Source organism: Cryptomeria japonica, chromosome 6 (genome assembly GCF_030272615.1).
Source record: "Cryptomeria japonica chromosome 6, Sugi_1.0, whole genome shotgun sequence".
Classification (NCBI taxonomy): Eukaryota; Viridiplantae; Streptophyta; class Pinopsida; order Cupressales; family Cupressaceae; genus Cryptomeria; species Cryptomeria japonica.
This window is the reverse complement of record NC_081410.1, coordinates 201,106,223-201,119,828: the sequence shown is the minus strand read 5'-3', so window position 1 is coordinate 201,119,828 and position 13,606 is coordinate 201,106,223. Positions and strand designations below refer to the sequence as shown.

The following is a 13,606-nucleotide window of genomic DNA, read 5'->3' as shown; positions in this document are numbered from 1 at the left end:
GGAAGTCGACTCTTTTGAATTTCAAAGGCTGACATGGCATAAAACCTGACTAAGCTGCTGACAGGAGACAAGTAGACACTTAAGATGCTGATGCAGCCACTCACCTTGCTCAAACAGACACCCAGGCAACTCCAGCAAGCATACAAGCACCCCAAGTAGGTAACCAAGCAGCTCAAGCTGCTCAACCAGGCAAACAAGTAGCACAACAAACCAAACAAGTAGCTGAAGCAGGCAAGTAAGGAGCTCAAACAGCTCAACCAAGAAGGCAAACAATTCAATTTGACCATAATGCATAATCAGCAACTTGACAAGCTCAATCAAACCTTTGACATCAATGACAAAAATTCAAACACCGGCTCCTAAAAACTTCCCAATGAGAGAATTACTTAGCTCGGAGGAAGATCTATCAATAACAAAATCAAGAATGTTCAGCACAAAAGCCCCACCCAAATCCAAGTCATCGATATCTTTTTTGGAGGATGTCTCAACATCTCCCAAAACCAGAGACAACACAACTCCAGATGTGGGAGGAACCTCATGAGAATTGTCGACATCATTAGGAGCATGTAACAATTGAGGAACCCGTCCACAACAAAACCCTCCCTATGCCACAAAACACCAAAAGCACAAGTTTTGTCCACAATCATCCCATAAGACAAAATGACCTCTTACAATGCTTTATGATCCCATAAAAATTGATGCTTAAACAAACTCTACACTAAAACTGTTTTGAGACTCTCCAACGCACAAGAGGAACCAAGGAGAAGAAGAAAACCCCTGTGTAGACACCTCCTTGAACAAAAGGAGGCCAAAGCTCCTCAAACCCTTACATAACAAAGCCCCAATGAAATAGACACAACAGAAGTAGAAAGAAGAGCCTACCACTCACACATTGACCAATGGACTTCCAACCACAAATCCCACAAATGTTCCCCCTCCTCCTCATCCCAATTGCCATTCTATTCATCATCATCTTCATGGTTGTCTCCATCTACATCTTTGTTGTCCTCCTTCCCCTTTGTAGATATGTACTCATTCCCATTTTATCCCTTCTAAAAAACATTTTTCCCACTCATCATATTTAATTATATTTGAGCCACTATTATTAGAAGAAATATGGAAAAAGATTTCTTATTTGCGAACATTTTATTTTAGGCATTTTGGTATTTAGAGTTTGCTCAGATTTTAAGCATTATAATTGGAAAAAAAAAAAGATTTCTTAGTTTATTTTTGTATTTCTCTTCAATAAATTGCATTGTCAGGCAAAGTATGCAACAAATTGATTGCATAAAGAATAAGTGTTTATGCAGTTATATTTTAGAGCCAATAGTTATTTTAAACCTACTTGCTTGTAATGTCCCCTCTCTCCTAGTAGATCACTCATGTTTGGAGATACACCCATTAGCCATCTCCGCAGGTGAATTGAGTGAATAGGAGATGACAGTGGTGGCACATAGCGGTCTACACTTGGTATTTGGGTGCTAGGAAGTGTTATTATTTGATGTTATAATGTTATTATAATATAAAGTCACTTTTTCTAAAAATAGACAAAATTAATTAAAGTGACATTATAAGAAAAAGTGAAAGGTTGAATTGCATTTATTAAAAAGACCCCATGGCACGTTTTCCTACGCATAAAGTGTTTTTAAAAGGTGGGGCCAAATCAATGAATAATAAGACCCTCAAGTTGGGCGATTTGGCAAGACGATTATTATATTTAATAAATTTCATTAAATTAAATAATGAGAACCCTAAAAAGTTTGATTAGGGTTAGGGAAGCAATAAAGTGAGGTGAGGAGATTCATTTTGGCATCTTGGGAAGTCATTTTTACAATCAACTTTTGGAAATTGAGCTTTGCAACTCAATTCATCAGCTTAGCAACTTTGAGGAACGAAAACTCCTTGAAGAGAAGGTGAAATTGGACAATACCCCAATTTACAGGATGGAGGAATAAATCCAAAATTCGTAATTGGGTTTCAATTCAAATTTACTTCAGCATCTACAGGAAATTTGTATGCAGATTGGAGAGGGTTTCAGTCTAAGAAGGCAGATAATTCATTTCCTATGGCAGCCGTACAGCCTCCATATGCAGCTGTACCATTTGGTGGCCTTCCAGGATGCTAGACACCATCGATCCAGCCATTAGAGGGATTGAATCCCTTGAATTTCTCATGGTCAGCATTGCACATCAGCATCTAAATGATTTTTAGTTGTTACAAGAATAAATTTCTCCTCCAGTTATTGTTTTGATCAGGAGTCTGAATAGTTATTCCTGGGAGCTAGGCGTGGAAGTTAGTGGAATTCCAGTTTTTGTTTTTGGTAATTTTCCTAGGATCAAATAAAACCATTTGGGCCCATTTGCAACAGCTGGAAGCCCTTTGATTGTTTCATTCTTCAATTCATCAATAAAATGTTCTCCAAGAAGGGCGTTGGACTCCTGGTATGCTATTTGTTGTCCTGAATAATTAGAATTCTTAATTCTGAAAGTTATTAAATTGCTATTCATTAAAAATCAGAACTCTGATTTAATTATCAGTCAATTATATTCCTTCATTTTGTGGTTCAAAGTGTTATTTCCTTGGCAATTCTTTCACACTTGAACTCTAATCAAGCATTGACATCAAAACATAAGCATAGAACCTCTGAGAAACCATTCCAAACCTCCAACAGCAATATCAAAATTCAGAAAAAATGCAGTTTACATTTGGTGGGGATCTTTCATTGCTGCTCAAATTTTTGTATTAGCTGATTAGTGTTACTTTGTGTGTATTGAATTGAATCTCATTTGATAGATCAACCATATATTAGTGAATATTGCAGACTTTGTATTGTAGTGTTCATTGAAGTGGTAATTGTAGCTTCATATGCAATTTTTCCTACTCAATTTGCAAGATTTTGCGTTCGCTTCCACTATAATTCTTGTGTACACTCACTTTTTTAGGTCTCTACTTTTAGCCCAAAAAAACGTGTCAATTATCAGCGATTAGGTCATTTGTGTCACTTTAGCAGATAAAGAATCTCTAATCTGATGTAAATGAGCTGTTGGAGCCTTGTGCCTCTATCCAAAACCAAAAAGACAGGTATTTTCTTTAGTTTGTTTGTATTGAATGTCAAAATCACCAAAGATACTCTGTGCATTATGTAGAAAGCAAAAGGTTGTTTCAGTAAGTGCTAAGGTTTTGTTTAGTTTTCAGTTACAGGTAAGCTTACCCTTCTAATTTGAAGAAAGGTCTATGTTTACCTATTGTGTTGTTTTGCATTGTCCCAAAAGGAGCAAAATAAAATGCTAACAGAAGGGGAGCTTCATAGTTGATGGCATAACTTAACAATAAGCTATCAACAAACAAAACAAAAAATAACTTCAAAAGTTAGAAACTTAAAAAATGTTACATACCCTCCCATATTCACATCAATCGTCAAATCCTCTAGAATCTTCTCTACCACTATCTTCAACCTTCAAGACAAAGTGTTAGTTGGTAAACCTCGTCATTTTGAATAGTGCAGGAAGTATCTAAACTGAATATTTCAGTTGACTTCTTCAACTAAAAAGCATCTATCTCCCTTCACAAATGCATTACCTTTCAACCTTTTGATGAAAAAAATTGCATGTTTCTTCAAGCACACATTCTATCATGCGAAAATGGAATGGTATCGACTCATGCAAACTACAAGGATTTTCCTTTGCATACTCAGCCATAGAGAGTGCAAAAGCTTCGCGTGCTCTACATAAAACATGCCATACAACTTGTCAGAATTCATCGAAAACCTTAATTAGTGAAAAGTCATTAACAATATGAAAGGGCCATAATAAATGCTCTTTTCCATTTTATATATTTGAACCCTCCTATAGGTACTTCCAAGATTTGCATGGAAATAATGTTTTCAATTTTAAGTCTAAGAAATAGTGGAACTGCTGCTACTCCAACATACAAAGAAAAAATAACTCGTATTGACTATGTTATGGAGCTTCTAAAACATAAATACAACTTCCACCCAAACAACTGAATTGGGCTCAACCTGGTTTACTTGAATTTGTTTTTTATGATTAATCCTTTGCATTTAAGATTCTTTGAGATATCCTGCTATTACTTATTTTATTTTAGCAATTTATTTCAGGAATGGAATGGATTCCAAGGTTGACTCTGTTATCGATTCTGTGCTCCACAAGTAATCAGTGCTTACAGATAACGAATTTGGGAGCACTTCAAGTTCACCAATCAAGTTGGCAGCAGTGTCATAACTAGTTATAAAGAATGTAAGGTCCAATTATTTTGCAATTCTAGTCATGCTCATTGTAACTATTTTTGTGCTCACTTAACATTATGAGAGCACAAATTTATGTGTTGATTGGATATAGTGATTTACGAGAAATAATAATTTCATAGTTAATTATTCTAACACGAATCATGAATTGATACTTATCTACTTTATAGTTGTAAAACAACCATATGATGTTGTGATAATTTGTAATTTGGCTACATGTTTCCACGGATGAATTCGATGTGGGTTTGAGTGTGCAGGGTCTAGATGGGGTCGAGCAAGAAATGAGAGGATATTACTAGCCATGCGAGATAATCACCTTGCTGTCAGCTAATGCCCGATCAATTTATTCTAACTTTGATTTGTTTCTCTGTGATTTGACTTTGTGAATTCTACGAGGAATAAGTAGGCTTTTTTGTGCATGTGGGACCTTAAGATTTGAAGCCTGGTTTTGGTGAATGGTTGGGATTCTTAAATGTATGGAACCCAGATTTCTGCACTTCGTTTCATTTGAATACCTTTTGTTTCCAATCTTGGATGCCTCAAAGCCAAATGCAATATTTAAAGCATTCAAGGCAGTGTACCATAATTCTCCTTGACTCGTTATTGAGGTATATGCACCCATGTGTGCTCAGACTGTAAGAGAATATATGGTGATGGGAAAACTTGCAGAGTGGATAAATCAGTTGAGTCTATGGGGTGTATGGAACATTATGAGGCATCTTCCAAAACTGGATGGGCAGAGTGTAATGGTGCTCATACATATACAGGAAAAATTAGACAAATTGAGGATTGTCATTAATCTCAGAATGTGTTCAAATTTCAATTGGTCTGCATATTGCCATTCTGGTTTTCTCAACATCATTGTCTCCACATTTTCTTTTCCAGTTTCATTGAAGTCTTTGAAAACCTATAAGAAGTTAAAGGTCCAGAGAGGGAATATTGGCATGAAGAAACTTCTTCAGGGCCAGAACTTCAAGGGACACAGGTAAGCTCTCAACTAAAAATTTACTTAATAGTTTGATTGAGAAAGGGATAATATCTTTTCATTGTTATGCAGTTGAGCATGTGTTGAGTTTCCTTTTGGTAGGCGGGTGTCTTGCCCCTGTGTGTCCCACACTGTCGCATCAAAATGTGTGAATTTATATTCCTATAACCTGGCCCAGATGGCTGTTGGCATTTGACTGAACCGGTAAAGATTGTTGTTGTTATGCAACCGGTATATGATTAGTTAGTAAATGTGATAATAAGATTGAGATTCATGTTTGATGACTAAGTTTTGTGTTGTCATTGATGGCAACAATGTTTTTGTAGTCATCTAAGTCTTAGAAGCCAACTAGTAAGGGTTAACCAGTACAAAAGACAGTTTTACAGAGAACTGGTAATTAGAATCTCAACCGGTAAACTGAGACAAAGTAGCATTCCGACAACCGGTACAGGCGATTCATGAAGAGTTGGATGATGCAATTTGACACTGATGTTGGTGACAGGTATTTGGAGCTATGTTCTCAACCACATTGGCAGATTCAATTGAATGAGCGAGATTTGATTTACAGAATAGACAAACTGGTAGAACACTTAACCCGTAGTGATATAGTCACTTAAATTGGTAACACGGCACAAGTTTTAATTTGTTATGTCGGTGGCCAACATATGTAAAGCGTGCGATGTAAGTTTGTCTAGATTCATTGAACCTAGGAAATTGTTCCAAGGTTGTAGCCAACTTAATGTAAATGTTTATAAAAAGTGTGATGAGGTATAAAGTCGGTATGTGTGTGAAGAGAGAATTCATGAGCAAATATTGTGAATGTGATCGTGCAGTGTTTAGGGAAGTTTTGTAATGAAGTGTTGTTGATGTCTTGAGGATCGGAAGTGGATCTTATCAGACACAGCAGGAGTTACTTGAAGATCTTATCATTGTTGTTTTCCTAACAGTTTGTAGCAACAAAATCCCCTAACCGAGTAGGTCCTAATAGGCCTTAAACTGTAAATCCCCTAACAGAGTAGCTCTGAATCAGAGTGTTAAATCCTCTTGCAAGGTTGATCCAACAGGTCATTGCTCCTAACAGGGCTTATCATTCAAATCCCTTAACCAGGTGACTCTTAACCAGGTCTGCTCCTAATAGGGCATAGTTCTAAGACCTTAACCGGTCAAGATTTCTATTCTACAGATAGTGAATCTTGTGGGTACCAACTCCCACCATGTTTTTTCCCTTTTGGGTTTTCCGTGTATAATCTCGTGTTATGTGGAATTTATTTTATTAGGCATTTGCTTATGTGGTGATATTTCTTATATGCTTGATAAGTTTTGAGTTGTTTAAGTTCGTGATTAGATTTATATGGTTTTTACTTAATCAATTGGTATCAGAGCCAACCTTCTTTGAGGCCTAACTGCTTGAGAAGGATTCCTAAGGCAAACATGGGGGACATGAGTTATAGAGAGATGTCTCTTAAACTTGCTAAAACTAAGGATGCCCTAGAAACTTTGAGAGGCAAGTATAAAACTTCACTTGCTAAAAGGTAAGAGTTTACTGAACAACTGTTGGAAGTCTCTAAAAGCAGCTCTTCTGATGAAGCAAACATAGATGCATTGGTTGAGGAAGTGGAGAAACTAAATGGTGAGAAAACTAACTTCAAGAGAAAGCTTGAAGCCCTAACTATCCGGATGAGTCAAGAACTTGAAACAAGAAGGGCAGCTGAAGACAAGATCAAAGAGAAAGATCATGAGATCTTTAAAATAAATCAGGAAAATGGCACTCTATATGCACACTGGCATGAGGAGAAAGAAGAAAAAGAAGAAATCAAAGCAGATCTTGATATGGCAATGTCTCTTAGAGAGACTGTTAGAACATAATGTTATTAGGGATCACATCCTTATAACATTTATATATAATGTTCTAATATAAGGTTATAAAACCTTATATATTATATGCTTTATAAGCATATCCCATTTGAAATAATTATAATCTAATAATTATTAGATTATTAATTATTTGAGTGGGGGTTATTGAAAAGGTGTGACTAGTGAAGTCACCCTTCCTCCTATATTTAAGGAGGTTCTCTCTCATTTGAGAGGTGTGTGAATTTGGAGCCTTATGGTGAGTTGTATCACTATGCATATGAGGTATTATTGGCCATATGGAAGTATTGGAGGAGTGTCCCCAGGTTCATGTCTATTTTATGATAGACTATATTTGTAAATGTTTTAATTAAATGATGCTTTATGGGGTTTTTTACTCGAAAGGGTTTTCCCCATGTATATCTTGTGTAATGTGTATCCTAAGATCCTAATTTCTAACATGGTATCAGAGCAGGTTAGGCTATACTAATCATTTTTACAGATTATACTAAAAGATATGTTGAACTTGATGGAATTCTGATTTATGTTGAATCAACACATGTGCAAGGCCATTTGAGCTATTTATTTACTGTGCCTTCTCTATTGTTTTTTAGAATCAATTTATCAAGGTCAAATAAGGAAATTCTAACTATTCTTTGCCATAAGTGATATTTTCAAGAATATTTCTATTTTTTTTCTAAAATATTTATATTTATAAGTGATTTAATGATTAGTATCCTAAGATCCTAATTTCTAACAGAGATTCTTATGAAGCAGAATGATGATCTTACTAGAGGGCTTGCAGAAGCTAATGAGAAGCTTGCAAAATTTAACAAGAGTTCTACCATGCTAGATGAACAGATCCAATCTCAGAGGATGAATGGTGATACATCTAGGTTAGGATACAATACATTTGAGAAAGGAGAACCTTTCGGTACTAAGGTCAACATTCATGAAGGTAAACCTACTCCTAAGACTCAGAAAACCACTGGTAAGAAATCCTATAAGCCTGTTTGTTTCAATTGCCATAAGCCAGGACATACTGCTAATGTCTGTAGAAGCAGATCTGATGTTGATACTGGTTATAGACCTAATACTAATCAGTGATATATGCCTAGAAGATTTGAAGGTTATTCTTACACATGCAAGATGTATGGGCATAGATCTATTGAATGCAGGTATGGAGCAAACAATCCTACTCCTCACATGAATCAGAGATCTGTTGGTGATTGGAGAAGGAATTTCAATGACCGGAGAAGTCCAAATTGGCAAAGACCCTATGCTAACTGGTCTAGTCCCTATGAGATGGAGAAGAGAATGAATGTGGTATGCACAATCTGTAATAACTTTGGTCATGTGGCTATGAACTGTAGAAGGACTGGCAGAGGCAATGTTGGACCTTGGAGAGCTTCTAGTATGGCTTGTTATCATTGTCATAAACCAAGACATATGGCAAAGTTCTGCAAAGCTAAAGTGAACAAACCAGCGAATCAATCAGGTGACCGGAAAGGGAAGATGAAAGTTGATGTGGAGGAGACCAAAGCAGAAATGAATAGAATCTGGAAAAAGAAGGATGATGAGGTAAATGAAATAAAATCATCTGAAGATCCTATTCTTCACCTAGTGTGGAGAACCCTTCACCGGCAAACTAAGTTGTTTAAAAGCTTAGGGGGAACTTAATGTTAGATCTATTTCCAAACCCCCTGAAGCAACATGAGGTATGTTAAATCAGCATACTTTGATGTAAGATGATGTTAAGAAGTGATTATGTGATCAAACCGGTAGGTTTGATGTGTTATGTGAACTGGTATTGTGTTTTAGGACATTTTAGGGTTTTATCAGTAATGGCATTTAATGTGGTAGATATTGGGAAAATAAAAGGAACTTTTTGTTTTTTATTTGTCACATTGCATTTGTATGAGCACTTGGAGAGTGAATAGAGAGTGATTTGTTAGAAATGGATACACCACATCTAGTCGATGTTACCAATAGGCCACGACCTGAATTCAAAAGACATCCATTTAAATCTAAAGAAACTAATCCTGTCAGAGCCCTATCTGGAGTTCCCTACAGTGTATTACATGTTGAAGATGTTAGATCGTTTTACCATTGCAAAGTGGAAGATTCAGGTATGGTTGCTATTTTTTATCAATATAGAGCACTATGTGATGAGAATGGTATTTTGAAGGATCAATACAAGAAGGTTGCCGACAAAGGGTTTCATCATGCACTCAATTTCATTGATGATTTTGTCGATGAACATGTTAGATATGTGCTTAGCAAGATACTGTGGCTTGACTGACCACATAAAATTTCTAAGAATGATGTAGAAAAGCTGACAGGATCCAAATGGGATGGCAGAGCAATGACAGTGAACAATATCAATGATCCGGCAGTAAAATATGCTTCGATGGTGATTGGTTACAGAGTATACTACTCAAGCAGAATGAACAGTGTACCGGTAGATGCTATTCATACTGCTTACCAGATGATCATAGAAGATGTTGATTATGATCTATCTAAAGCATTGAGAAGTCAATGGATGCTGAACCTGTAAAGCTTAAGGGTGAAGATTTTCCAAAAGGTATTAAACCTACTAATTTTAAGCCCGATGACATTGTGTTAGATGACCAACCAGTGAACACACAAACAAAACCGGTGTTTATTCCTGATGATGATACTGGTGATAATGTTTATAATATAGATGTATACGATGTAGATGTTCAGATGTCTAAACAACATGAGTAGAATCAGGAACAGGAAGGAAAGAAAGATGAAGAAGAAAAGAAGGATGAGGAGCCACCGGTAGATAATCAGACCATAGATACTCAACCGCCATCGGTAATGGACAGTAATGAAGAAAAGCAAGACGAAGAGAAGAATGAAGAAACTGAAAAGAAAAAGGAAGAAGAGAAAACTGAAAATAAAGAGGAAACAGAGGAGAATAAGGCAGAAAAGACTGAACCCATAATGTCACTTGATTCCAAAAAGAAAGTTGTTGATGAAGATGATGATGATGCATTAAGCATCCAAGGACCCCTTGACATGGATAAACTGAGTTCTACTGAGTTAATGGAGATAGCAACTACCATGCAATCCCGAGCTAAAAGGAAGAGGATGAAAAAACAACAGAAGGACGCAGAGACCATAAGGAGTGCAGTAGATATTTTGTCTAGTCTCCTACAGGGGATTGATACAGGAAATTTTGCCACACCTATTGACAAGCTTGGACAGCTTGTTTCTGATGCCGGAGAGCAAATGAAGTCATTAGAGGATGCAGCTTATATCAATTTGGAGAAAAACTACAAGAAGAAAAGAACAGAGCACTTGATGTCCGAAATTGATAAAGGTAAAGTGGCTCTTACTGTTAATAAGGATTATTTGAAGGAAGCACTGGAAACCAGAGATAAAATCCTCTCTACTGTTTCAACATTTTCCTTGTTTTGTGCTGATTTGAAGAAGAAAAGGGAAGAAGCTGAGCCTGAACTTGAGGTTGTAAGTGAGTCATTTAAACCCCTTACTATTCATTTTGGAAGATCAGTTGTAGAACTTCAGCACAAGCTGAAAGTATATGAGAAGGACCATGTGAAGAGAGTCAGATCCCTGCAGGAACTTCAAACACAGCTTATACCGAAGGTCGAAGTTTTGCAGAGAGCATACAAGGAATGTGAAGCCATTCCTGCTACACCGGAAATGAGCATTGTTGATGCAATCGAGGAGCTAGCTAGACAAAACAAGACTCATGTGGAGATAGTAGACATAATTTTAGAGACATCGCATAATGACATTAAAAATTTGAAGTCTCATTTTAGTGATGTTTTTTCCAGAATTCCTATGTAAAGACTTTATGACTCTTATATCTATATGCTCTGATGCAAATTTTGATATCACATGTATTTTTTTTTCATTTGGCATTGTTGTCAAAGGGAGAGAAAGAGTTGAGTCAATTTTGTATGTAATTGTATATTGTATTTTGTTATAGCATGCAATTGCTAAGGGGGAGTATATGTCATGTAATCAATTTTTGTTTTGCACACTTACTTGACAAACTTTTTCCTAAGTGTTGCCATCAATGCCAAAGGGGAAGATTGTTGGCATTTGACTGAACCGATAAAGATTGTTGTTGTTATGCAACCGGTATATGATTAGTTAGTAAATGTGATGAAGAGATTGAGATTCATGTTTGATGACTAAGTTTTGTGTTGTCAATTATGGCAACAATGTTTTTGTAGTCATCTAAGACTTAGAAGCCAGCTGGTAAGGGTTAACCGGTACAAAAGATAGTTTTACAGAGAACCGGTAATTAGGATCTAAACCGGTAAACTGAGACAGAGTAGCATTCCGACAACCGATACAGGCGATTCATGAAGAGTTGGATGATGCGATTTGACACTGATGTTGGTGATAGGTATTTGGAGCTATGTTCTCAACCGCATTGGCAGATTCAACTGAATGAGCGAGATTTGATTTACAGAACAGACAAACTGGTAGAACACTTAACCCGTAGTGCTATAGTCACTTAAATTGGTAACATGGCACAAGTTTTAATTTGTTATGTCGGTGGCCGACATATGTAAAGCGTGTGATGTAAGTTTGTCTAGATTCATTGAACCTAGGAAATTGTTCCAAGGTTGTAGCCAACTTAATGTAAATGTTTATAAAAAGTGTGATGAGGTATAAAGTCGGTATGTGTGTGAAGAGAGAATTCATGAGCAAATATTGGGAATGTGATCGTGCAGTGTTTAGGTAAGTTTTGTAATGAAGTGTTGTTGATGTCTTAAGGATCGGAAGTGGATCTTATCAGACACAGAAGGTGTTACTTGAAGATCTTATCATTGTTGTTTTCCTAACAGTTTGCAGCAACAAAATCCCCTAACAGAGTAGCTCTAAATCAGAGTGTTAAATCCTCTTGCAAGGTTGATCCTAACAGGTCATTGCTCCTAACAAGGCTTATCATTCAAATCCCTTAACCAAGTGACTCTTAACCATGTCTACTCCTGATAGGGCATAGTTGTAAGACCTTAACCGGTCAAGATTTCTATTCTACAGATAGTGAATCTTGTGGGTACCAACTCCCACTGTGGTTTTTTCCTTTTGGGTTTTCCACGTATAATCTCGTGTTACGTGGAATTTGTTTTATTGGGCATTTGCTTATGTGGTGATATTTCTTATATGCTTGATAAGTTTTAAGTTGTTAAAGTTGGTGATCAAATTTATATTGTTTTTACTTGCACTAATTCAACCCCCCTCCCCCCCCCCTCTCAGTGCCTTATAAGTTCATCAATGGCTTCCCATAAGGAAAATTTGCCAGGCTTGTAAATTTTGGGTATGAATGGGATTGGACTTGGCACTTGTCTCGATCTTATTAATGGAAATGGATGAAAGTCCCTGAGAGACAAGACATGGAGCCGTAATTTTCCTCTTTGGATGTCTGAGGAGATATATACGAATTTGTGCGATATGGTGACTTGCATCGGAGGAAAATAAAGGTTTAAATTATCTGGCATTGTGATGTTTTCCCCTCTGGCTAGGCGGATAGTGTTGTAAATTTTGTTATGAACTATGTTCCTAGATGCTACCCTCCAGGAGGGTGACCTGAAATTCTATTGGAAAAGCACCTCTCCCACTTCAACTCCCCCACCCCGTTGAGAAGAGTCTATGACTAGTACTGTTAATCTGAATCCTAGCCTATTGTTCTATATGCTTATTGTTCCTTTATTTTGTTTCCTAAGGGTGCTCTCTTCCTAGGAATGTCTATTATAAACCAATGTATTCTCAAGTCCCATTGATCTAATTCTAGTCACTTGTGGACAATAATTCAATTATCCTTATTCTTAGTCATATTCTATTGATGAATCTTATATGATTGATGTGTCAATCTCCTATCATAAACTTCCAAAAGGTTGACATAGTCACCTTCTTGGCTCTAGGAGTGGTTAGAACCCATGTGGTATAACGGTATCAGTAGGATAAGTGGCAGTCATCTTCTTGCTTGACCTCAGGTGTTGAACGTGATAGGCAACAACTGGTAGGTGGCTACAGAATTGCATGGACAAAAGAAACCAAAGTAAATTAATGAATGTGTGACGATATGTATTTGATGAAATTTATATGAATGGGAGATAATATATTTGATTTACCAATCTTGATTGTCTGAATTCCAGAGGACCCTGACATCAATGTACTTTGAAGGAATTTTATAATAAATACCCTTACACTTGTGGATTTCAGTGAATCAGTTAGATTTAAGTGTTCAAGGAAATTACAATAGGTTATTATTATTTGATTTTTATAAAGAAGAAAAATGTACTTTTTAATACAGATGTAAAAGCATATGGATTTCAAAGAATCGATTTTGTTCAATTAATCAAGGAGACAAAGCTCCTTTAAATAGAGTTACAAAGACGATGTTTCTAAAAGAAACAATCGTTAACTAGAGGCGAAATTAGAAACAACTTAAATGACCATTAATAACACAAAGAGAAAGATATTATTCTAATACCCTC

General features: G+C 36.4%; 1 protein-coding gene across 3 annotated transcripts in view; it reads right to left on the bottom strand.

The window, feature by feature from the left end:
• Nucleotides 1-13,606, bottom strand: part of LOC131042329 (uncharacterized) — a 244,112-nt gene that overhangs the window by 193,983 nt on the left and 36,523 nt on the right. For 2 of the 3 annotated variants that reach the window (XM_057975679.2, XM_057975678.2), the window contains exons 5-6: nt 3,580-3,723; nt 3,396-3,455 (exon numbers count right to left, since the gene is read on the bottom strand). The exons of the other annotated variant lie outside the window; for it this stretch is intronic. In XM_057975679.2, coding sequence (XP_057831662.1) covers nt 3,396-3,455; nt 3,580-3,723 — 204 coding nt within the window. The remainder of the gene's footprint in view (nt 1-3,395; nt 3,456-3,579; nt 3,724-13,606) is intronic. 3 annotated transcript variants of the gene reach the window in all.